Source organism: Ovis canadensis, chromosome 5, assembly GCF_042477335.2.
Source record: "Ovis canadensis isolate MfBH-ARS-UI-01 breed Bighorn chromosome 5, ARS-UI_OviCan_v2, whole genome shotgun sequence".
NCBI classification, from domain to species: domain Eukaryota; kingdom Metazoa; phylum Chordata; class Mammalia; order Artiodactyla; family Bovidae; genus Ovis; species Ovis canadensis.
In genome coordinates, this window is record NC_091249.1 from 41783603 (window position 1) to 41807255 (window position 23653).

General features: G+C 43.7%; 2 protein-coding genes across 7 annotated transcripts in view; one reads left to right on the forward strand and one right to left on the reverse strand.

Annotated features, from left to right (window-relative positions):
- ZNF608 (zinc finger protein 608) overlaps positions 1 to 23653 on the forward strand; it is a 108071-nt gene that overhangs the window by 78945 nt on the left and 5473 nt on the right. For 5 of the 6 annotated variants that reach the window (XM_069591645.1, XM_069591643.1, XM_069591641.1 and 2 more), the window contains 2 exons: positions 19184 to 19271; positions 19779 to 22221. In XM_069591645.1, the coding sequence (XP_069447746.1) occupies positions 19184 to 19271; positions 19779 to 22221 (2531 nt within the window). The remainder of the gene's footprint in view (positions 1 to 19183; positions 19272 to 19778; positions 22222 to 23653) is intronic. The other variant, XR_011257251.1, reaches the window with a different exon arrangement.
- On the reverse strand, positions 15495 to 19056 carry LOC138440597 (uncharacterized). The gene is made up of 3 exons (XM_069590282.1): positions 19003 to 19056; positions 17956 to 18040; positions 15495 to 17166 (listed from the first exon to the last, which is right to left on the reverse strand). Exons 1-3 carry the CDS (start codon positions 19054 to 19056, stop codon positions 16655 to 16657), a joined length of 651 nt encoding a protein of 216 aa, XP_069446383.1. The 3' UTR covers positions 15495 to 16654.

Below are 23653 nucleotides of genomic sequence, written 5' to 3' on the forward strand. Positions count from 1 at the left end.
TCATGGGTAAATGTTTATTGCCCCCTTTCCAGCCCCCAAACTCATGTCAGTAAATTTCCTTTTTTTAATTTATGAAGGGATTGTGAGTGGACCCTAAGTAAAAATGATCTTGGAGGATTGATTATAAATAACTTGCATTCTCAGTTGAATTGCTGATTCATATTAAAGTAAATAAAAGTTTATGTGTCTATCATCCTCTCTCCTCATGGCACCCTCTGCATCCGCCTTGACCGTATTTACTCATGTGTCGATTACTGGCATTTCTATTATTGCTGTTGTGTCCATTTTTTAGAATAGCAGTTTTTATAATTTGTTCTGGTTGTTCTACTTTGTAGGATATTTGCCTGCATACCATGATTTACATATACTTATAACATTTCTATTAAAAATATGCCTTCACATAAAATCAGGCTATTTTAATTAACTAATTAACTAGAATTCAGTATTAAACGCCACAATCTGATAAGCCCATTAAAACACACGAGCAAACCCAGTTTATATGTTGATCATTTGAGTTGTAGAGACTAGTCAAAGTGAGTTACCAGTCTTCTGGGGCGGAGGGAACTGCCTTTACTATATTATGAAGAATGCGGAAGAGGTTGGTATCCATCTGCCTTGTATGAAGAACCAGGCACATCTCCCAAACTGCCTAAAGACGTAACATTTTAAAAGAAACTATTTGTGTTATTGGGGGAACAGGGAGATGTTCACTGGGAAAGAAAACCATCATTCTGTGTTCCAGTTGGCACCAGGCAGGTTCCTATTAGAAGTCATAGGCTCCTTGTTGAGGACAAATGATGCTTGTACCACTTCCAGTAACGCTAACCAAGGGGCAGATGATGTCATCTGTGCCAACAAGGATCACACCTGGAAAAACATCACTCAAAACATTACCCGAGTCTTCCACCAGTAATAATCATGAATCTGTGACCCTGGATTTGCATGCTGAGCAGTAAGTTAAATAATTGCGTATTTCCTTGAAATCAGTTTCTAGTGATCACACATGCAGATTGAAAACCACAGCTTTAAGATTTACATTCAGCAAATAAAATTTATGTTCCCTGAAAGGCAAAGAAGGCTGTCATTTCATGCTTCCTAAGCTTCATTGTCTCTTTCCCTTTGGTACACACAAGCCGCCTAGAACGCACCAACGTACGTCCCATTATAGAGACAGAGCTTTCTGCTCTGTCAACTTTGTTTTATAAAAGCTCTGTTTTCTTTATTACTGTATCTATTACATCTGTAAAATTTGTTTAAGCAATGACAAATCTCTCTTTGGGGCCCAGAGTCTGGGAGAAGAAGCAGTGGCAGGCTCCTGGGAGGAGATTGTTGGCTCTGACTGTTCATTAAGTTGAAGAAGCGAGGGGAGAGGCTAGCAGATCTGGATCTGCCAGGACTGGGTGGGTTATGGTCCGTGTTGAGAGTGTCTGCATCATGTGAGCAACAAATGTACCTCATCAATTGCTTTTGTAATAGTTCATTAGAAGTGAATGGCTTTTGAAATCACAGAGGAAAGTTCCTGGTTTAACTTACAAGAATACTTAGTTCACAAAATTTTCTAATAAAAAATAGATAAATAAAGCCAAATTGTTTACATCTATATTATCATCAAGTTATTTTTAAAATGGAAAGAATCAACTGAGATGGGCTCCCTTAAGTAGTAGTTATCAGAATCAGGTGATGAATACTCAGTTTCATGATTTTTCACTTTTATATTTTGATTTGTGTGTATAGTTACAATCTAGTGGTTGCTTTATGCTTTTATTCATTTTTTTTGTTGAAGTGTAGTTGATTTCTAATGTGTTAATTTCTGCTGTTCAGCAAAATGATTCAGTTATACATGCATATGCATATACATGCGTTCCTTTTCATATTCTTTTTTGTTATGGTCTGTCATAGTATATTGAGTCTAGATCCCTGCACTATACAGTAGGACCTTGTGGTTTGACCATTCCATATGTAACAGCCTATGTCTGCTAACCTCAACCTCCCATTCATCCTTCCCCCAACCCCCTCCCCCTGGACAACCTTTAATCTGTTCTCTATGTCCCTGATTCTGTTTCATAGAGAGGTTCATTTGGGTCATATTTTAGATTCCCCCTGTAAGTGATATCCTGCGTATTTGTCTTTTTCGCTTGGTACCATAATCTCGAGTTGCACCCGTGTTGCTACAAGTGTCCTTTTTTATGGCTGAGTGGTATTCCATTGTGCGAATGTAACACATCTTCTTTATCTGTTGGTCTGTCAATGGGCATTAGGATTGTTACCATGTCTTGGCTATTTTGTATAATGCTGTTATGAACATAGAGCTTGCATGTATCTTTTTAAATTAGAGTTTTGTCCAGATACATGCCTAGGGATGGGACTGCTGGATCATATGGCAACTGTATTTTAGTTTTTTTAGGGGACTTCCACAGTGGCTGCGCAAACTTACATTCCCACCTACAGTGTAGGAGGGTTCTTCTGTGCTTTTATTCATGTTGTTGTTTCACTTGTCTTAAAACAAAAAACCCGCTTAATTGAGTACCTGTTCTTTGCCAGGCACTTTGAAAGAGCTAGTGCTTGGCCTTTCCGAGTGGTTGGCAGGTAAAAATCAGGCATCTGAAGTGTGACAGTAAGTTCTGTGATAGAAGTATCCTCAGATGCAGTCAGGCAGCCTCAGGGCCTCCTTGAGCTCAGGCACCTGAGCTTGGACTCCAAAGATTAAGGCAAGCCCAGGTCTCCTAGGCAAAAGATGGGAACGAGGCATGAAGTGATCTATTATTGTGTGCCACGGACGTTTAAATGCACTCTGTGGTGTTAGGCAGGGGAGAAGTAGGTGGTGAGTGGGGCGGGGTGAGGGCGGTACCCAAGGCCTGCCTGGACTGTGGTATGGATGAAAGGGAGGGAATGGAGATTGGTTAGGAGTCAGAGTAGGCCTGACTTGATGACTGATGAGATATGAGTGTTTAAATAGAAGTAGAAGTCTGGGGTGTGAATTGCAGTTCCTTTTAAACATGGCTAAAATCCTAAGATGGAGAAGGCAATGGCACCCCACTCCAGTACTCTTGCCTGGAAAATCCCATGGATGGAGGAGCCTGGTAGGCTGCAGTCCATGGGGTCGCTAAGAGTTGGACACTACCGAGTGACTTCACTTTCACTTTTCACTTTCATGCATTGGAGAAGGAAATGGCAAACCACTCCAGTGTTCTTGCCTGGAGAATCCCAGGGACGGGGAAGCCTGGTGGGCTGCCGTCTATGGGGTTGCACAGAGTTGGACACGACTGAAGACTTAGCAGCAGCAGCAAAATCCTAAGAAGTTAGAAGTGTAATCTATAGTGAGTTCTAGAATCATCCCTTGGTTTTCTACTATGGATAGATAATACCATCTAAGCAGTTAAACGTAGGTTGAATATAGAAGTGTTTCCAGATTCTGTGCTTTTCCCACACCAGTGTTTTCTCTGACAAGGTACTTTATAAGAGAGATGAGTAATTTAACAAATTAAGCATTTAAGCTTTGGTGTGCTGATAAATGGGACTTCCCTATAGTTCAGACGATAAAGAATACGCCTGCAATTCTGGAGACCCGGGTTCTATCCCTGGGTTGGGAAGATCCCCTGGAGAAGGAAATGACAACCCACTCTAGTATTCTTGCCTGAAGGATCCCATGGACAGAGGAACCTGGTGGGCTACAGTCCGTGGGGTCTCAAAGAGTTGGACACGACTGAGCGACAAATAGGGGGAGGTGCTGATAAATAGTTAACTACTGGGGTGGGAGTTGGGGGCTGGCAGGAAGAGAACACCTATGTGTATTCTTTGCTGTTTTCTGCGGCATATATTCTCACCACAGTCACTTTCACGCTTCCAAGACTGGTGTCTCCTGTGGAGCTGGGAAAAGATGCACGTGCTGGCCTGCAAGCCCACTACTGATCGTCAGTTACAGTGCTGTGCCCTGGTGGATTCCCGTCCATGCATGCGTAGTTCCTTCATGAAATTGTGTTGCTCCTAAACTTAGGTTTATTTAAACTTATACAATGCCTTTAGAAGCATGATATCAAAAGTCAGCTTGCCTGTCTTCAAATCTCTGACTGGGGGCAAGTCAGTCAGTTAAACTTCATTAATTTGTTCATCGGTAAAATAGTGATAATAAGAGAACCTGGCATGTAGGCGCTGAGAAATAAATGAGATAAATCAATGTAAAAAAACATTTCTTCTTGTGACCTATGCGTAGTAAAGCACTCAATCAATGTTCTTATATTTATGTTCTGTCTTTACCCCCTGGGGACAGTAACACAAATGCTAACTGCCTGTTGTGTAAAATAATGCTGCTTTTAATAGTTCTGGATTGCCATCTTTGCAGCTTCAGAGGAGACCCCAAATGCAACTATACCAAGACTGAGTGAACAAATTCTCAAATTCATTTCAGTGATCAATTTGGTCCCTTTGCAGCTTTAATATTATTGACTCTAAGACAGAGTGTTTTTATATATAGCAGACATTGAATATTTTAGTTGATTTCTCTCAGAATCTTTTCTCTTAATTTCTGGGCATTGAGACATAGAAAGACCTTTTATGTAAGAACAGGGTACACATGCAGTTTTGTCTTGAGTACATTACAAAATAAAATGTTTGGCCCTTGTAGCCCATGGTACTTTCAAGTATCATTTGATACTCGAATGCTTTAACCATGCATTCTTGGTTGAATTAGAAAATTCTCTTTTTCTTTAATAATGAACTTGAATTGAATGGCATCAGAAAATGTAATCCGCAGCAGCACGAAACTTTGTTCTCTTAACTAGCACCCCTTGGGAAACCTTATCAAATCTAGTATTACATTCACAGACCTTGGAGTCAGTACACTATCAAACACACAATGAAAAATGGCTCTCTGTTCACTTACTTGGAAAAACACGCACTAATTTCTGTTACTAATTCATACACTGGGATGTATGAAATAAAGTAGCATAATCGGTCTCGTGGCTAAATGTTGTCGGACTTCATGACCCAAAACCTCTAAATCAAAAACCTCAGTAAAACACTAAGCCGTTTGGATTTTCTGACCTTTTTTTTTTTTTTTTTCTGTATCCAAGAAGTTTGATTTCTGCAGTGTCAACATGTAGTTTTCTCCCTGGCACCAGTCAGGCTCAGGCTGTTGGTCAACAGTTTCAGCGGGTCTGGGGGGACTTTGCTGTGTGGCTGGCCTGGTCTGGGCGCCCACTGCACTTGAGGGACAGTCCGGGATACCCTGATGCTTACCGTTTACCAGGCCCCTCTCTTCTGGGAGGCCTAGTTTGATCTGCCTGGTTTTTCTTTCAGAGAAAACTGAAAAAGCCTTTGGACCAGTGATTCTGCAGCTGCTTTAGAGTGTGACATTCCTCACACAGAACCTGAGTAGAATTCTGTACCCCACCCCCATCCAGTCAGTTGCTAGCTGCTACCAAATCTAACTTCCCGTTTTAGCTGGAAAAGATCTTTATTTTAAGCAAAGGACATCGAAGGAAATAATATGTTTCCACCTCATTTCTCCATCAAGCATTTTCCTGCCCTGTGTACCAATCCCCACAGATACTTGCTGTGGGGCGGGGGGGGGGGGGGGGGAATTAACGTTCCATGTGCCAACTCCCAAGTGTTAGCATTGTCCCACCAAACATTCTATGTTTGCATCGTTTATTAGAGATTCAGAATATGAGGTGGATACAAATCAGATTTTGGTGGAGACGGGGAGGGAGGGAGAGACACACAGAGAGTGTTTTCACTCAGGAGAATTACAAGGAAACCTGGAAAGATGTTGAAATGTTGAGTCAGGTCTTCTTTCCATGGAAGGAGGTGTATAAAACACACCCTGATGATGAGCAGCAATTAACAGTGCATTACTTTCTGGAAAAGGCTTCAAACTGGCTGCCCTGCAGGTCAGAGTCAATAAAGACTGAGTTACTAACAATAGCCTTTCTCTCTTGCTGAAGCCTTGGACTTAACCCTAACTTCACCAGACCGGAGAAGAGGAGGATAATGCGAACAATGGGAGTCCTGGAGGTTGACTTGGGCTTAATGCTTGGAGGCCGTAAAGGCTGTCAGAGCGATTGATGGATTGTCTCTCACGCCTTAGTCCCCAGTGCAAAGCGGGAACGTTCCTGCCTCTTCTGAGAGGCTTGATGTGCCACCTGGGGTCAGAACTTATCAGCCTGCGGGGCTAATGTTTCAGATGAGGCCAAAGTGCAGTCAATAATTTATACGGAAATTTGTGCTCAGAGTCACAAGGAAAGCACGTTTTGACACAAATTCTTATTGGTCCTAAAAAGAAGTCCAGGTCAACGTCAAATCTTCCTGTTGACACCACTGCTGTGGGTGTGAATAACACTTAACGGCAAACTTAACTAAAGAAGAGAATTCAAATCTTCATGGGATCTTTCTTTAGCATTTATCATGTGAGGCTAAATTTCAGAATCTGTAAGTGAATTGGGGAAGGAAACACTGGCAATTTGGAATTTATTAAGCAAAAGAAAACCATCTCTAGGATATAATCATAGGACTTTGGAAACCAGCACAGTGTCCATGGGAGTGTTGGTTTACAGACTGTAAAACTGAGGTCTGTGGTACTGACTGCACGGAGAGAAAATGTTAGGGAATATCAAGGGCTAGAAGGGATACAGGAATTAGGTTACAGTTTGATGCCTAGAATCTTTCATCAGGTTTGCAGAAGATATGTCACCCAAAGTTAGCTGAGATGGCTGCATGTGACTGTGTATCCATGAGTGTGTGTATAGAGCATCTGCGTCCACATAAACACATGTATTTATACACACGGTACATAGAAGCATACAGCCAAGCAGTGACACCAGCGAGGCTGGTCAATCAATAACCAGCTAAGTTTTGTTCTGCTCCAGCAAAAGGATGACTTGCTCCAGTAAGTGCTAACAAAGGCGCTTTTCCGAGCTCAGCTCTCAGAGAGCACTATTAGTCACGCTTCATTAGGCTTGTTTACAGAAAAGAGCTGGTCTCTAAGCACGTTATTGAAATACTTGTAACTCTGTGGGGCTGTTTTCTTCCCTGAGAGATAAGAACTTTGGAATGTGGGGTGGGGGAGGGTGGGAAGACAGCCTCTGACCATTATCATGAAAACTGGTCTTTTCAGCTGGGGTCGGAAAGATGAGTTTGCATTTAACCTCTCTCTGCATCCCCAAGAGCTTTGCTGCTGGGCCTGGTTTCTGTTGTCAGGTGGTGGGGACCTTAGATTTCTATTTTTGATAATTTAGACACAGATGTCAGGGGTTCGTTTCACTGTTCTTGAAAACTTGATATGAGATTTCCTTACCCCCAGTCCAGAGATGAGGCTTCAGTGATTTAGATTGCATTTCATAGTGGTGTTATTGTTGGGTGGTGAAATGAGGAAATGTTTGCTTTAAATAATGGATAGGGTAGGAAGAATGACTTTTTATTGATTGAAATAGGTGGTAGGTCTAGAAATAACAAAACTCCTTTTTTTAAAAAAATGAAGTGTAGTTGATTTACAATGCTGTGTTAATTTCTGCTACACAGCAAAGTGATTGGTTTATGTATATATACATTCTTTTTTTTAAAAAAAAAAATGTTCCATTATGATTTATCATAGGATATTGAATATAGTTCTCTGTGCCATACAGTAGGACCTTGTTGTTGATCAAAAATAATACAAGTCTTTAATATTGGAATTTGCAGCCCCTAAGATTCTAAGAGACAGATACAACTCATGTATGGTAAGCCTGGTCACCAGGGATACAGGATAGTTAGTGCAGGTGCCCGTGTCTGACAATGCTTTCTCTGGAAGAGACACAGGAGGCCTTGCTTGATGCTGGCTTTATTTCTGAGGAGATTCTTAGTATGTTCCCATCTCCCTCCACTGGATTACAGGAGAGTCCAGAGATGAGGAAGCCAGAGTTCATTTGCTGTGTGACTGTTTTGTGTCAGTGCGCATGTTAATTGCTTTCCATAACTTACACGTTCTTTGATACTCATATTATTCCTACTCTGTAGATGGAGAAATGGAGGCTCTGAGAGGTATAGTTCAAGGCGAAGCAGCTTTGAGCCCGATGAGTCTGTCTCCAGAGCCATCTCTTCAGAAGTTCAGGCTATTCTATTTGACCTCCAGTGACTCATCCTTTCTTTTTCCTTTGTCCAATCCTTGCAGTAAAACTGACTGCAATCTGAGCTTGATTAGACTTGATTCCTTCAGTTTCTTTCCTTTTTTTTTTTAAATTACATTCTGAACTGGAGCCATAATTATGTGGCTTTACTTAGCAGAGGGTGTGAATTACCTCCAGCACTGCCTGCCGGGCATGGCCAGGTCCAGGTGAGAACAGGGAGGGTCACTGGTGACGAAATCCTCACCTACCCACCCACCCACCCACTGCCTTTCATTGTGAGGGTGCGGATTTTGCCTTCTCTGCATCCCTTGTTTCCTTTTTATTTGTGCAAAGATGATGAATTTTAAGTAATATACAAAATACACCCTTTGTGTGCCATACACGTTAATCAGAGCCTTCCTATTTGCTTACACACACAGAGCCTTCCCGTTTACTTACACACAGAGCCTTCCCGTTTACTTACACACACACACACACACACACACACACACACACACACACACACGCACAGTTGAGCCCTGTTTTTCAGCTGCTGTTGTAAATTGCTATTTTAAATTTCAGCAAGTGGAATAATAGCAGAGTGATCATTTCCAGTAAATGCTGTTGGCCTTTGTAAAGAATGGCTTGTTCAGAGGTTTTATGATTCACGGGGACACAGCTGGTGGCCAGCAGAGCTGTAGGAATGTGTGCTCTCCTGGGCCCAGTAGAGCTGCAGATGAAAAGGGCCCAGAGCTGGCACAAACGCAAATAAGCGCTCTGGCTTTAAATAAAGCATCATAATTTATATGAAGCCTGGCTCTTCAGTCCCAGGGAGCTGCATGCATCAGTAGCAGCTTTTTGATGTGAGTGTAATTGTCAATTGGTTCCCACCGTCTCCTTGTATCTCAAGGACTGGGGATGGTAAGAAAGTATTTTAAAACACAGTCTCCAAATCTGCAGTTGTGTTATACAGATTCTGCCAAGCAATCCACTAGCATTTAAATCTGCTCATCACCCACTGAGATTGATCTGCAAGAGGTTTGGGAGGTAAACAGATGATGAAAGGTTTCTGAGAACTGATGCCTCCATAACCCTTTCTGAGCCAGCCTACCTCCTTCCCCAAATATGTGAGGGTTTTCAGTCTTAGATTTATTTCCTTGGCATCTTTCTGTTTCATTCATCTCAATGATTACTTCGCCTCTCCTCTTGCTCCTTATTCCTGCTCCTGCCTCAGGGGAGCATTGGGTAAGAGACAGACCGCAGCCTGCATCAGGAGCCAGGGGATCGGGCTGGTGACTGTTGAATTCCTGCCTTCCTGCGCTTTTCTTCCCCTTTAGCCCCAGAGACCCCTCTTTTAGGGGCAGTGGTGTTGAGAGGAATGTTCTGCCTTCAGGATAGTCTGTCTTTGGTCTGGTTTTGCTGGTCTATTTCCCTGCTTTTCAAGTTGCAGAAACAGCATTGTGGAGATCCTGGCTGTAGAAGTTGTTAGCTGAAAAGATCCTGTAATTAATATTAAGTACAGGAAACGACTGGGCCTGATGATTTGAGAGGCCTGCATTCTTTCAGTTGCTTATCTTCAGTGGCCCGAGAGGCTGCAAGTGGGAGTGTGTAGAGGCTATTTCCTTCTCCTCCTGGGGGGATGCTGGCCATGTGCTGTCTGCCCAGGGCCCCTCCTGCACAGCTGTCTCCAAAAATAACCCTCTTAAAGGAATGATGTGTTAAGAGGTAATAAAATAACAACCATATCTTTATCACGGCTCATTGTAGGCCTCCTTCAGTAAATACTTATCAAATACCTTCCTCAAACTTTGAAATGCTTTTATTTAAAGGAAGAAAAGAAATTTCCCAGCGAGCTAATAATTGAGGCTTGTGAGACTGGATTGGGGGAGGGGAGGCTATTCGGTTACTGTTGGCATTGAACCCTCATCTTCCCAGGGAGAAAGAGAGGGAGGTGGGGAGGCCTGGGGAGAGGTGAGACATCATTGTCCTATTCTAATGCGGAAATTGTGCCTCGGAAAAGGAGAGGGTGCGAGAAACCTGCTGGCACTTGAAGTCGTTCCTTTAAGTGCATCTTGGTTTCACATAAACCAGTGCCTGCCTGCCAAGGAGCAGAAGTTCAAGAACTTTGCCCCAGAAACTCAGAGTGGTGCTATTGCTTACCTCCACATTATCAAGCCTCATGGGATACCTTACTGAAACATTCCATCAAAGACCAGAAATGAAACCTCTTTGTACAAATGTGTACATGTGTGTGTATGTGTGTAAATATACTCCACACGTGTACCTGTTCAGTTAATGCATTTAAATTGCCCTAATTGTCTGTCTCAGAGACTGTTTTTTCTGTTCCATTTCTTCTTTCTCCCTTCTGCCTCTCCCCCTCCATCTTTTATCTCTTACCTGTTGTGCTTTGGCTGAGCCTTAATGGATCACAGTCTGAAAAGTGTCTTCTTGGGACATGAAGGGTGATTTTTGGTGCAGCCTGCGTAAGTGTTTGTGACTTGCTGTCCTTGTTGAAGCTAGCTAAGGGGCCTGTCCTCTCCCCACCTCCACAGGCCCAACAGTGGCATCATAACCTGTCCTGCTGGCTGTCCCCAAGCTGGGACTTGGCACAGAAACTAGTAGCGAAACTGCCTAAGGAGCACAGGCTATATATTGTGGTGTTAATGGCTGCTGTATTTGATCTAAGAGTGTGTGTGTGTGTGTGTGTGTGTGTGTGTGTACATATTTAAAACTAGCCTCAAGCCATTAAGCACAATGTTGCTTTAGGATGTGTGTGTCTACCTAACTTAAAAGCAATTTTTTTGGTAGTTATTACTGATTATATTTAAAATGACACCTATAAACTATGAAACTTGCTAAAACATAAGCACTAATTATTAAAAGAAGTAAAGCACCTCTTGAATAAATATTATTTGGGCCCTAATGATCTACTGATCTCGAATGTTTTGATTTTTTTTTTTTTAATTACATTTTGGACTCAAAATTTTCGTGAGTGCTGAAACTTGCGTAATTCTTGGTAGTGAAAATACCGTCATCATCGGTAGGCAGTGCAAGCTTCCATGCAAATATGTGGGGTGGTATTTCTGTGTTCCTCAGGGGTGCCTGACAAAAGCCTTATTCCTGCTCCCTCTTTGTCCCCACAAGACTTATTCACAGGCCATTGTGTTTTCTAGAAGTAGAGAAGGATAATGTTTCTAGGGAAGCGAGAAAAGAAAAGCAGTGAGAGCTTCTTGGCGCTGACCAGTCAACTGGATATCGACCACCTGTCTTCACGGGAAAGAAATAGATGGCAGTGAATAAGCGAGAGTCTAGTTTTCCAAGAAGCTCAATGATTTTCCCAAATCAATACAGCTCATCAGGCCTCCGAACAAAGGCTGCAGGGGAGGCGACAGTGATGGAAGTGGCTCTGTGTTCTTTTGTGTATTAAACCATAAGACCCATGGGGAAACAAGGTTTCTTTAGCCAGTGTTCCCCCCCCCCTTCTTTTTAGAGCTTATTCTATGTATTTTTGGGGGGCGGGGACCTTTCAGGTGTTTTTTTTTTTTTTAAGATTTCCATAGATTGTATCCTGATGATCAAATGCACTTTTTAAAGAGATAAGCTAGTCAAGTAAGAAAGATACCGTCTTTAAAAATGTAGATTAGAAACAGCATTTTGCAATTGCTTCTTGGTATTGGTTTAGCATGTTTATTTGGATTAAGGTCTTAGATTTTTTTTCTTGTTATTTATGGGTGGGCTTTAGATGAACCAAAAAGAACTGTCTCAGTGTTCAGATTAACCTGTGGCAAATAAAGAATCATAAGTCTCCTCCCATAAATGAACCTTGTTCTTAATGTCCTGAAAATAACACCAAACCCTGCTAGGAATGCTGAACTGTCATCGGAGAGGTTATAATTAACATAGATACAGTGGTGCCAACATTTTCCAGCCCTCGACAGAGACCATTTATCCAAACCAGCGATTTTTAGCCCTTTGGTCCTTTAATCTTTAAGCTCACTGTGCTTTCCTAAAGCTGGACGTTAACACCAGAGCAGTGCGTCTCTGGGGTTTATGATGGGCGGCAGCACACTAGGGTATAAAGTGTTTCATTACACTTCCCCTTGTTAGTGCTGCCCTATCTCCCAACTCCATTGCCTCCACTATTTGTTCAGATAAAGCCCAGTGTTCAGGGTGACTAATCGCAGCACTGTGTTCCAGATGGTTTGATTACAGGATGTAGTTAAAGTGACTCTTCAAACATTCAGCCCAGTGGTAGAGCTCTTTTAAAAAGAAAAAAAAAAAAGAATTTTCTGGCCACGTGACACTCCTGGTCCTGATGCCCTGTCTATCTTTAGCAGAGGTAACAGGAAAAAGTCCCTCTGCTGTTTGTCAGGTACCTCATTGGCAGTCCGATTGTGAATTTAAAATCCCCCCCCAAAGTTTGCTTTCCTGCGTAGCTCAGTTGGTAAAGCATCTGCCGGCAGTGCAGGAGATCTGGGTTCAATTCCTGGGGTTGGGAAGTTCCCTTGAAGAAGGAAGTGGCAACCCACTCCAGTATTCTTGCCTGGAGAATCCCATGGACAGAGGAGCCTGGCAGGCTACATGGGATCACAAGTGTTGGACATGACTTATTGCTATCTTTCTTTCTTTCCAAGAATGATAAACTCCACTTTGACCTTTGAAGAAGACCTATCTATAAGGCTGGAAGCTCTGAAGCGGGAAAAATGAATAAGTGTACTAGACAAGACTTGGCTTTTTAAATAGTACCCATGTTGGACACAGTAAAGCCAACACAACAAAATACGAGAGGGAGGGGTTTCAGTACAGAGGAGAGGTGATAAATATTACCTTGTACAGTAGTCACGTTGTCTAAAAAGAGTAATGTAATATCCTGAATATATGAACTTTATTCTGTACTTAGGAAACTGCATATTGTGACATATTTATTGTCATGTTTCCTCCTAGGGGAGAAAAAAACATATATATGCACATACATACACATATACATACACACACAGACGCAAAGAAATGTATAAACTTTAAAAGATGGTGCCATAAATGGGTTCCATTTTGGTGTTATTGCAGTGACACTTTGTTTCCTGCACAAGTGCGCACCCTGGTTGTCCACATGTGGCAGTCTGAATAAGAGGGCCAAGAAATGATGGCAGAGACCAAATTTGGCATTTGCACTGCTTAGCAAAGACGTCTGTCCCAGGGATGAGGCACTTTACAGACTCTGCAAGAAGTCTTTAAATTGTAATATAAACAGAGTTTGGCTGATCCACTGGGAAATCAGGCATTTGCCCAGTTCTTGAGGAGACATCTTCACAAATAGCAGAAACAGTAATTCATAAACCATATTTATAACATCTTCAGAGCAAAATCTTTCCACAGCGCGTGCCCATCATCTTTAAACTAGTGGGAGACGACGCTTATTGAAAAAGTATGGTAATTGTGAAAAGAAGACACTGGGTGGCATTCAAATCTAGATTTTTTTCAGTCATCTCTGATAGCCTCTGGGAGTTGAATGGACTCCCTCCACGTGCTGGGCACTGTGCCCACAGGTACGGTAGGTGCGGGACACCGCTCTTGTTTTCAAGGAATGGAGTCTGGTTGGAAGAGACAGGCCTCTTGTATATATGAGTGGAGTAAGTTGTTAAAGGGACCATGTAGTTTAAGTTAAAACAGTCTCAGCAGTATTCAAACGGTAAGAGTTTATTTGCTGCTCATCTAGTGTGGACTGAATTCAGTGTTCCTGTTGGATAGGGGTTCTCCTTGTCATAGGCTCCTAGCTAAAGCAGACTCTACCATCCTCTTGTGACCTTCAGAGTCACCATGGTCTCTGTCCCAGCCAGCCAGGAAGGTGAAGAAATCAGAGGAATGTGCGTGGGAGATTCTTCTGGGCTAATCCTGGCAGTGGCACCTATCAGTTCATTTGCCTTTTACAGAACTGAGGGACAGGGCTCTATCTAACCCATAGGAAGGCTGAAAAAGCTGCTAGCTGAGGACACAGAGGGAAACCATGGGTTCTGGGGGCCTCCACTGGGGAGAGCATTTGGATGGAATGTAGTGGGGACCCAGGAGGAAGTAGCCATTTTTTAATGGTGTACAAAGTCTTTGTGTCTGGAGAGAATTCATGGACCCAGGCTCCTCTGTCCATGGGATTCACCTAGAGTGGATTGCCATGCCCTCCTCCAGGGGATCTTCTCAACGTAAGGATCGAACCTGTGTCTTTTTTCTCTTGCGTTGGCAGATGGGTTCTTTACCACTAGCCCTACCTGGGAAGCCCAGTCTCTGGTTCTAATTTCTTAGAAGCCTTAACTTGCTTTGGGAATTTGGATGAGTCCATCATTAAAGTTTTTTTTTCCCCTCAGGGCAGTTAAAAATGTGGCATCAAGAATGATTGAAGAAACTCGTTTATGCTGGAGGGGAAAAAAAGAGGACAGCAGGAGGTGAAGGGAGTGTTGACATGGTCACTGTCCTTGCGTGGGTGACAGGCTGTCAAGGGCCCTATCTGTAGGGTATCAGAAGGCACAGCCAGGACCTAGGTCTTCAAAGACAGATTTTAGTTCAGAACCAGGAGCGTCTTTCTAACAAGATGATTAAAAAAGAATGGAACAGCCCTAGATACCAGTGAGAGCTTCTCCAACCCCTACCCCCTGCTCCTTTAGAGTTGTAGCACAAGGGAAAAGGGACACACAAAAATGAGGGCCTTGTACCACCCATTGGCCTTTCACCCTTCAGTACCTTGTGACCTGTAGGTTTCTACTCTTATTATCAACTTCACTTTCCATATCACTAGCTCAGGTTCCCAGAGCAAGTCCTTGTTTCCTTATCTCTGCTTCAGTTACCTAGAGCAGTCAGATGAGGCCAGGGTTAGGATTACTGGTCTAGGAGCCTGGTTGCCTAAGACTTCCCTCTGAACAGGAACTTTAGGCGGGGCAGTTACTGTGAAAGTCTCATGCTGGGTCTAGTTGAATAAGATGGGTTAAGGGCCCTACTTTCTAGTATGGGTAATATACTAACTGTACTTGCGCTTCTGGAATAGCAGGTATGCTTATGTTCTGTTCGCAGACTTTTGAAAGTATAAAGTCTGGATGGCAACCTATGGCTGATTCCATAGCACTAAATAGATTCCTAGTGTTGTATATACTCTGTAGATAAACAATAAATGTTTAATGGGCCTGACCATCTCTCTGGGATCACTTAACTGCTAAGTATTGACAAGAGGAGATAATAGAACACCGTGAATGTGGAATCCTTATGGGATCTCAGGGCTCTTTTGGCTTGTAGAGGCAGGGAAGGGGCTCATGTTATAGAATGCAGATCACCTTCTTATTAAAGTGTCTTGTAGTGGTAATGCTTTGTGGGGGCGGCAGCTTAGATGGTACATTAGGATCTAAGACATACCCTTAACACAAGGAAGAAAACTCTATGTGGGAAGCACACTCAAACCACCAGGTGCTCTTTGCAGCTTTATTTTTTCTTCATGGGTAGTAATCTTAAGATATTTTTCAAATATAAAGTATTACAGGGCAGGCATTATTAGCATTTTGAGAAAAACCATGCCCAGTCTGTGGGTGGGAAAAGTGAAAAGTAAAAATGTTAGCTGCTCAGTTGGGTCCAACTCTTTGGGACTCCATAGACTGTAGCCCACCAGGTTCCTCTGTCTATGGGATTCTCCAGGCAAGAATACTAGAGTTGTAGCCATTCCCTTCTCCAGGGGATCTTCCCAACCCAGGGATTGAACCCAGGTCTCCTGCATTGCAGGCAGATTGTTTACGTCTGGGCCACCCAGGAAGCCTCATGTGGGTAGGAAGGGAAGATGATCAATCTGGTGGGATACTTGAGAAGATAAAGATGAAAAGGACTTGTACAGTGTCCCCAGCACCTGACAAATTGGCAAGATGTTTGAAAGAATAAATGTGCAGTAAAATTAATTCTTTTGGAATAAATGTACATTTATTTTTAGTTTATGTGAGAAAAATAACCATACCCAGATTTATAAAATTTGAACTTTTAAAAGGACTCATTTTCACAAAAGTATAGTCTGTTTTCTATCACCACGGGTTAGAAAGTGTTCAAGATGTGACTTCAAAAAGATAAGTCCTTTATATGTTTTTTTAGAGTTCAACACTACCTTTGTACTTGGCCCCTCACGATAGGATGTTGTCTGAACACAGACTTCCTGACAAAGAAACAGTATGCTTTGTAGTTTATATGAGAAGCGTTCCTTAAGCCCTCATTCCCATAGAGCAGATTGGGCCGCATAAACATGTGCATGCCTGTATTCTGCACGTGAATTCTAGGCTGACATAAATATTCCATGACATTGTGAAGTGGATTGTGCATATAAGGGAAAAATAGACCAAACACACGTATTTAATTAGAGAAACTATTCACATCTTCCCAGGATTAGAGCATTCATTTTGAGCATCTTTTAAAATATGGAGGGGATTCTAGGAAAATTAGCCTAACTTATTGAGGCCCTTTTAGGTTGAAAATGGACATTTTTTAAAAAGAATTTTATTCCCACCAAGTGCTAATAATGGTGATTTTTACTTGTACTTAGATAAGTGTGGCGTCTAGAAACAGTATCAGGAGATGGGAATAGTTTTGCAGTGTGGAGTTGTTTCGCCTGTGATAGCTTCACCCGAAAACTCCACATACTCAGTGATTAACTCCTGCATATTGGGGTCCGTCCTCTCCGGCTCCCAGGTTTCCCTTTGTCCTGTTCCAAGACCAGGAATTCGATGCTGAGGGTGGTGTGCAGGCTGATGTGCTTCATGGAGCAACTTTGCGTGGGTCGTGGTGGGAAACTCAGCGCGGTCACGTGGACAGTAGCCTTTCATCACACGGATCAGCCCGCATTGATTTACGCAGCTGGGCAGCCCTCTGTCCCCAAGAGAACCCGGGCTTGGGGAGCGTGCCCCCGCCTCGTGGACGGTCCACAGCTGTGGCAGCCGGGCCGCCGCCTCTTCCCCCGGCGATACTCCTTTATCCCCAGCCTTTGCTCCGGGCGGCCGCCCTCGGCTCAGCCAATCAGACGCTGGCGTTCCCAGCAGGCGCCGGCCAATCCATGGCCAGCATTTGCTGGAAACGCGAAACCCTTAGGGGAAAAGCAATAACAAAAGCCTTTCACTGCAGACAAATGTTAAGTGTCTGCGCAGACTTTTCCTGTTTTTAATTTTATTACTGTAAGAATGGAGGGTTTGTTGTTTCTTTCATGTTTCCTTTCAAGCAATTTTAATTATACATTTGTGCTACATCAGGGACTCAGGAACGCAGTGATTCAGCCTATTGCATCTAAAGCTAAAATGCAGTAACCTTCTGGCAATACAGATATATTCCTGCGCTGTAAATATAGCTGACATGCTAAAGAATTTTAAGCAGCTGCAAAGGTCTTTGACACCACACACAGTGCCCCAGAGAGCAAATGATGAGAAAACCAGCTCGGTCTTCCCCTTCGCCTGGTCTCCACCCCTCCCTTTTCCTGAAGGGTTGTGCTCATAAAGAATCCTTTCCTCCAATTCTTCTGTCTTGTGCACATTTTTACCAAATGCCTAATTACCATTGACTCTCATCTCAATAAGCATTTTTATACTCAATGACTTGAGTGGGGTTTTTTTTTCCCTGTGAAGGAATTAGAATGGAATCAACTATGATTTGAGGAAACGCTTACTTTCCTTCATGTAATCTCCCCTCCCCCCCCACCACCATTGATATAGTGAGTAAATTCAGCTGTCACCTAAGTAATAGTAACAGACCATATGGGAAACAATTTTTAAATCTCTTTTTGGGACTTTTGAAAGAAATCCTTTCTTCCCCACTACTTGAGTCCCAACTATCCAAATATTTTACCTGCTATTAAAGACATTCCCAAGGAAATGAGTCTTACCTTGTGAGGGGTCCCTTACCACAGAGGAGTTCAATACAAGTTCTCTGCAGAATTCAAATAGCAGTGAGCAAGTGTAGTAAGCCAGCTAAAAATAGACTTTGAGTATTATCTCTTGGTGTTTCCAAGGAAGAAGGGAGACTGGTGGTTTATAGAAACTAAGACACACTTTATTTCTTTACCCTAATAGTTTATATATGTCTCAAAAGCAAAATCTACCTCCTTTTAATGTGTGCTTTTAAAGAAATGAGTTGTTTTTTATTATAATTTTTTTTAAGGCACTTGTCCTCTGGAGAAATAAAGAGGATGTTATATTTTGTTTCCCTCTGACATTTGGTATACTAAGTGCACTTAAGTTTAGTAATTCACAGATGCAGTGCTAAATTAAATTGTCTGTCTGCAAAGCAGTTGGGAAAAGCAGAATGGCTTGCAGGAAACAAGTGTGTTCGTGTTGAGGGTTTTTTTTTTTTTTCCTTATCCTCTGTGGCAAGTGCTTACTAAAGCTGATTCTAAAGATAACCCCAAGAGCAAACCTATTGTGTACATATATTTTCTTAAGAGGGCTATTTTAGGAGTCCTTACTATGAAACAAGACCAAACAGTGAAATAGATACCATGCTAAGGCTAATTCTTGTCTCACAAAGCCAGAGAGGAGAGGATTAGGAAGAATAAATCATAGCTGATTGTCTCCTATCTGAGCTCCAAGCTCCCTCTTGCATGCACATCATTTTTTTCCCTAAATAAAAATCACCATTATTTTATATTATTGAATTGGAAACAAAACCGATTCCTTTCAGTCACTTTCTGTTTTAAGCACTGGTAACTGGCGCTTAGTTTTTGTTGGCTGCTTGCCAAACGAAAGCAATTATGTGTAATAATAGAAAAATTAAGAGGTGAGTGTTGCTGTTTTACAGCAGGACATGGCAAAAACCATTTCCTTCTGTCAGCAGTATCTTGATTACCCTCTCACACACAGCCTTACCCTTTTGTACCACACAAGTATCTCATGAACACACACACACTTACACACACACACACACACACACACACATGATTTCCTGTGGGTTTTTGCTTGAGGTCACTGAAACCAGAAAGAGGAAGCATGCAAACCACAGCTTTTGAAGCAAATGAGAATAGAGCTTTGCTGGTAAAAAGTATAGTAATAATAAATGAACTAGAAATAGGGTAATTTGTGCTAACCTTGGTCCTTCTTCATTCCCCACTCCTGCAGGTGTCCTAGTGGTCAATGTCACGTGGAGGAACAAGACTTACGTAGGGACCTTACTGGACTGCACCAAGCACGACTGGGCCCCTCCCAGGTAGGCACGGGGCCTTTGATTTCAGCCTCTGTCTTTCTCTCCTCCTTCCTCTTCTTCCCCTCTCCTTCTCTTTGCAAGGAAACTACAGAGAGAGATTAATAATACTTAAAAGTCAGTTTGTAATTGAAACCAAGCAAAAGAGCAATGAGCAATTCAGGATTGAACACAATAAAATGCAGATGCCACATTGCTTGTTTTTTGGGTGATCGCTATTTCCTGCCCCTCCTTTATCTCCTTTGTTTTCTTTTTCGTCAACATGGGAATTTGAACTGCATTGAAAACTTAGCTACCTGAGCTGGTTTTCTGAGGAAGACCATAAGCCATTGGTAGCCTGATCTGTCATAGGTATTGAAATTGTCAGTGGAAGAATTGGGTGTCTTTTCCTCATCTGGGCCCAGCGCTCAAGCTGCTGGGGAGTTGACTGCTCTTTACTACATTGCGTGCCTTGTGATTTCACCTGGCTCCTTTGGAAATGCTCGTTTTGACCGCTGTTACTTGCTTCCCTAGGTTCTGCGAGTCACCAACCAGCGACCTGGAGATGAGAGGGGGCCGAGGCCGAGGGAAAAGAGCAAGGTCTACCGCAGCTGCCCCGGGCTCGGAGGCCAGCTTCATAGAGTCCAGAGGGCTGCAGAACAAGAACAGAGGAGGGGCCAATGGGAAGGGGAGGCGGGGCAGCCTCAACGCCAGCGGGCGGAGGACACCCCCGAATTGTGCTGCTGAGGACATCAAAGCCAGCCCCTCCTCCACCAACAAAAGGAAAAACAAGCCTCCAATGGAGCTAGACCTGAACTCCAGCTCCGAGGACAGTAAGCCCGGGAAGCGTGTCCGCACAAATTCCAGAAGCACTCCCACCACCCCTCAAGGGAAACCAGAGACGACTTTTTTGGACCAGGGCTGTTCTTCTCCTGTGTTGATTGATTGTCCCCACCCAAACTGCAACAAAAAGTACAAGCACATCAACGGCCTCAGGTACCACCAGGCTCATGCCCACTTAGACCCAGAGAACAAGCTGGAGTTCGAACCAGATAGTGAGGATAAGATCTCAGACTGCGAGGAGGCCTTGAGCAACGTGGCGCTGGAATGCAGCGAGCCAAGCACAAGTGTATCAGCTTATGAGCAGGTGAAGGCGCCAGTGTCCCCTGGCTCAGGGAACCCCCCCGGCACCCCCAAGGGAAAGAGAGAGCTCCTGAGCAACGGCCCAGGTTCTGTTATTGGAGCGAAGGCTGGGAAGAATTCTGGCAAAAAGAAGGGTCTTAACAATGACCTCAATAATCTTCCAGTCATCTCCAACATGACAGCCACCTTAGACAGCTGCTCAGCAGTGGACGGCAGTTTGACTGTGGAAATGCCCAAACTGGAAGCAGAAGGATTAATTGATAAGAAAACTTTGGGAGAGAAAGAAAAGGGCAAAAAAGCCAACAATTGCAAAATGGACAAAAATCTCTCTAAACTTAAAACTGCCCGGCCCATTGCCCCTGCCCCAGCTCCCACACCCCCGCAGCTAATCGCTATTCCCACTACAGCCTTTCCAAGCACCACTACGGGGACCATACCCGGACTGACCACAGTTGTTCAGGCCACACCAAAGAGTCCTCCGTTAAAACCCATTCAGCCAAAGCCCACAATTATGGGGGAGCCCATCACCGTGAACCCAGCCCTCGTGTCCCTCAAGGACAAAAAGAAAAAGGAGAAGCGAAAGCTGAAGGACAAAGAAGGGAAAGAGACGGGGAGCCCGAAAATGGATGCAAAGCTGGGCAAACTCGAGGATGCCAAGGGGACTGGGAAAGATTTATCCGGACATTTTTTAAAGGACCATCTCAGCAAGAATGAAGGGCTGGCAAATGGACTGTCTGAGTCTCAAGAGAGTCGAATGGCTAGTATCAAAGCCGAGGCTGATAAGGTTTACACTTTTACAGACAACGCTCCCAGCCCTTCCATCGGGAGTGCCTCAAGGATGGAGTGCAGCACTTTGGTGAACGGACAGGCGCCCATGGCCCCGCTGCACGTGCTGACCCAGAACGGAGCCGAGAGTTCTGCGGCCAAGACGAGCAGCCCCGCCTACTCAGACATCTCCGATGCTGCTGATGACGGTGGTTCTGACAGCAGGTCAGAGGGCGTGAGGTCGAAGACCAGTTCCCCATCAGATATACTCTCTAGTAAGGACGGCGCTGCGAAAGGACATTCTTCAACGACAGCACAATCATCTCAAATGAAAGAGTCCCACTCTCCCTATTACCATGGCTACGATCCTTATTATTCTCCCAGTTACATGCACCCTGGGCAGGTGGGCGCCCCTGTAGCTGGGAATGGCGGGAGCACCCAGGGGATGAAGATCAAGAAGGAGTCTGAGGAAGAAGCGGATAAGAAAGACAAGGCAGAGCAGCTCGAGGCTAAGAAAGTGGACCATAATCCTGCATCCTTACAGCCTCAGCACCAGTCGGTGATCACCCAGAGACACCCGGCCCTGGCTCAGTCACTGTATTACGGCCAGTATGCCTATGGGCTCTATATGGACCAGAAGTCTCTGATGGCCACCAGCCCTGCCTATAGACAGCAGTATGAGAAGTACTATGAGGACCAGAGGCTGGCAGAGCAGAAAATGGCCCAAACTGGGAGAGGAGACTGTGAAAGGAAAAACGAGCTCCCTTTGAAAGAGCTGGGCAAGGAGGACAGTAAACAGAAAAACATGCCATCGGCCACAGTCTCAAAAGCTCCCTCTACTCCGGAGCCTAACAAAAACCATTCTAAACTAGGGCCGTCAGTGCCTAATAAAACTGAGGAGACAGGTAAATCGCAGCTTCTCTCCAGTCACCAGCAGCAGCTTCAGGCCGACAGCTTCAAAGCTAAGCAGATGGAAAACCACCAGCTTATTAAGGAGGCTGTAGAAATGAAATCTGTCATGGACTCTATGAAGCAGACAGGTGTAGACCCAACCTCGAGATTTAAACAAGTAAGATTGGGGAGCGTGGCCCCCACAGGGAGAGAGCAGCCTGAGATTTGTACATGGCTGGTCTTGATCTGGTTAGAATTCTTCACAGGAAATCAACCAAGGGTTCCTTAGGCTGGATTTCTCTTCTCTTGAAAAGTGTTTTAAGTGACACTCTCAGGATTTCTTGTGTATCTCTGAAATGTACATTGATCGCTATTTCCTAGTCACGTGGTGTAGTAAAAAGAATCTTGGCCGTGTGCTTTGCAGATTCATGTTCCCTGCCTTAACTGATTCTGATGTCCCTTATTGTCTTACTGAGTCCAAAGTGAGGGAATTCTATCCTGTGGTGGCTGAGGTCCCTTCTAACTAACTCTAAGATTCTGAGTCTGAGAACTCAAATAATTTGTTCTTTTACATTTCCAAATTTATTTTGGCATCTTCTGGGGATATTAAGACAGGGTCCTTAAATTCACATTTCCTACTTACCTTTTTAATGAAACTTGGAGTGTCTTAAGGCGTCTAGACTTCTGTTTTATGTGCTACGTGAAGGGCCTCAAAGCAGGGCTCAGTGCCTCTCGCTTGTGAGGAGAGTGAGGAGGTAAAAGGATGGGCCTCGGGCAGTCATCCCAGAGCCCCGCGGTCGGCCAGCCTGAGGTTCAATGTGCCGACACCTGAAAATCGGTCACCGTGAAACCACACGTGTGCTAGCATTTTCTGTCACGATTCAGACGTCCTGTCTCAACTGTAGTCCCAGAAGTATTAATTCTGGTATTTCCCAGCACCCCAGCCCTCACTTAGAGGGGGCATATAGAGGTCCCCGGTGAATCAGAGCAACAGAATCCTTTCTTCATGCTTATTTCTGCCCCCAAATTGGGCCTTAACCCTAAGCACCCAGTGGGTTTGTAGCATGAATGGGATGGGTTGCAGGGGAGCCACAAAGACCATTTTAAAGACCCTCAGTTTCTCCACTTTTGGAGTCGAATCAGGCTGTGACATCACAGGGCTGCATTAGAACTGTACAGTTGCTGGGGGTGGGGGTGTGTGTTATGGATGCCTTTGTTTCCTAGTAGTAAAGCCATAATGTGTGGTGTTAATTTTTAACTTTGTTTTGTTTAATGAAACGATCTGGTTTATATTCAGCCTCGGCTGCAGTAGATGAAGGAAGTGTATTAGGAAACCAAGAGTTTTCCCCTCTAAATGATGTTAATTGATATAATTACTTAAGCTATATTAAAACTTAAACAGTAGGTAAAACTTATTATTATCAGCTTGAGTTTTTGATGTTCTTTTTACCTATGTAAGATAGTAAGGGAAAAACAAGAGTTAGATTGAGTATGTCTGAGGGTGTTATTTAATGTTAAGAATTGACATTAACACCCCAGCTCTGAATTCCAGCCAAGCTCAGTTTTGAAGCCCAGCTCCACAAACTGAGCAGCATTCTGACCCTGATACT

Bases quoted from the DNA above. Each gene is read 5' to 3' on its own strand.
- LOC138440597 (XM_069590282.1), bottom strand. From the start codon at position 19,056: ATGCTTCCTCTTTCTGGTTTCAGTGACCTCAAGCAAAAACCCACAGGA. The intron at 18,041-19,002 runs GTGTGTGTGTGT...GTCTATTTTTAG, and splicing joins AAAAACCCACAGGAAATCAT to CTGGCTTACTACACTTGCTC. The intron at 17,167-17,955 runs GTAAGACTCATT...TTTTCCCCTAAG, and splicing joins GGTAAGGGACCCCTCACAAG to GGTTTCGCGTTTCCAGCAAA.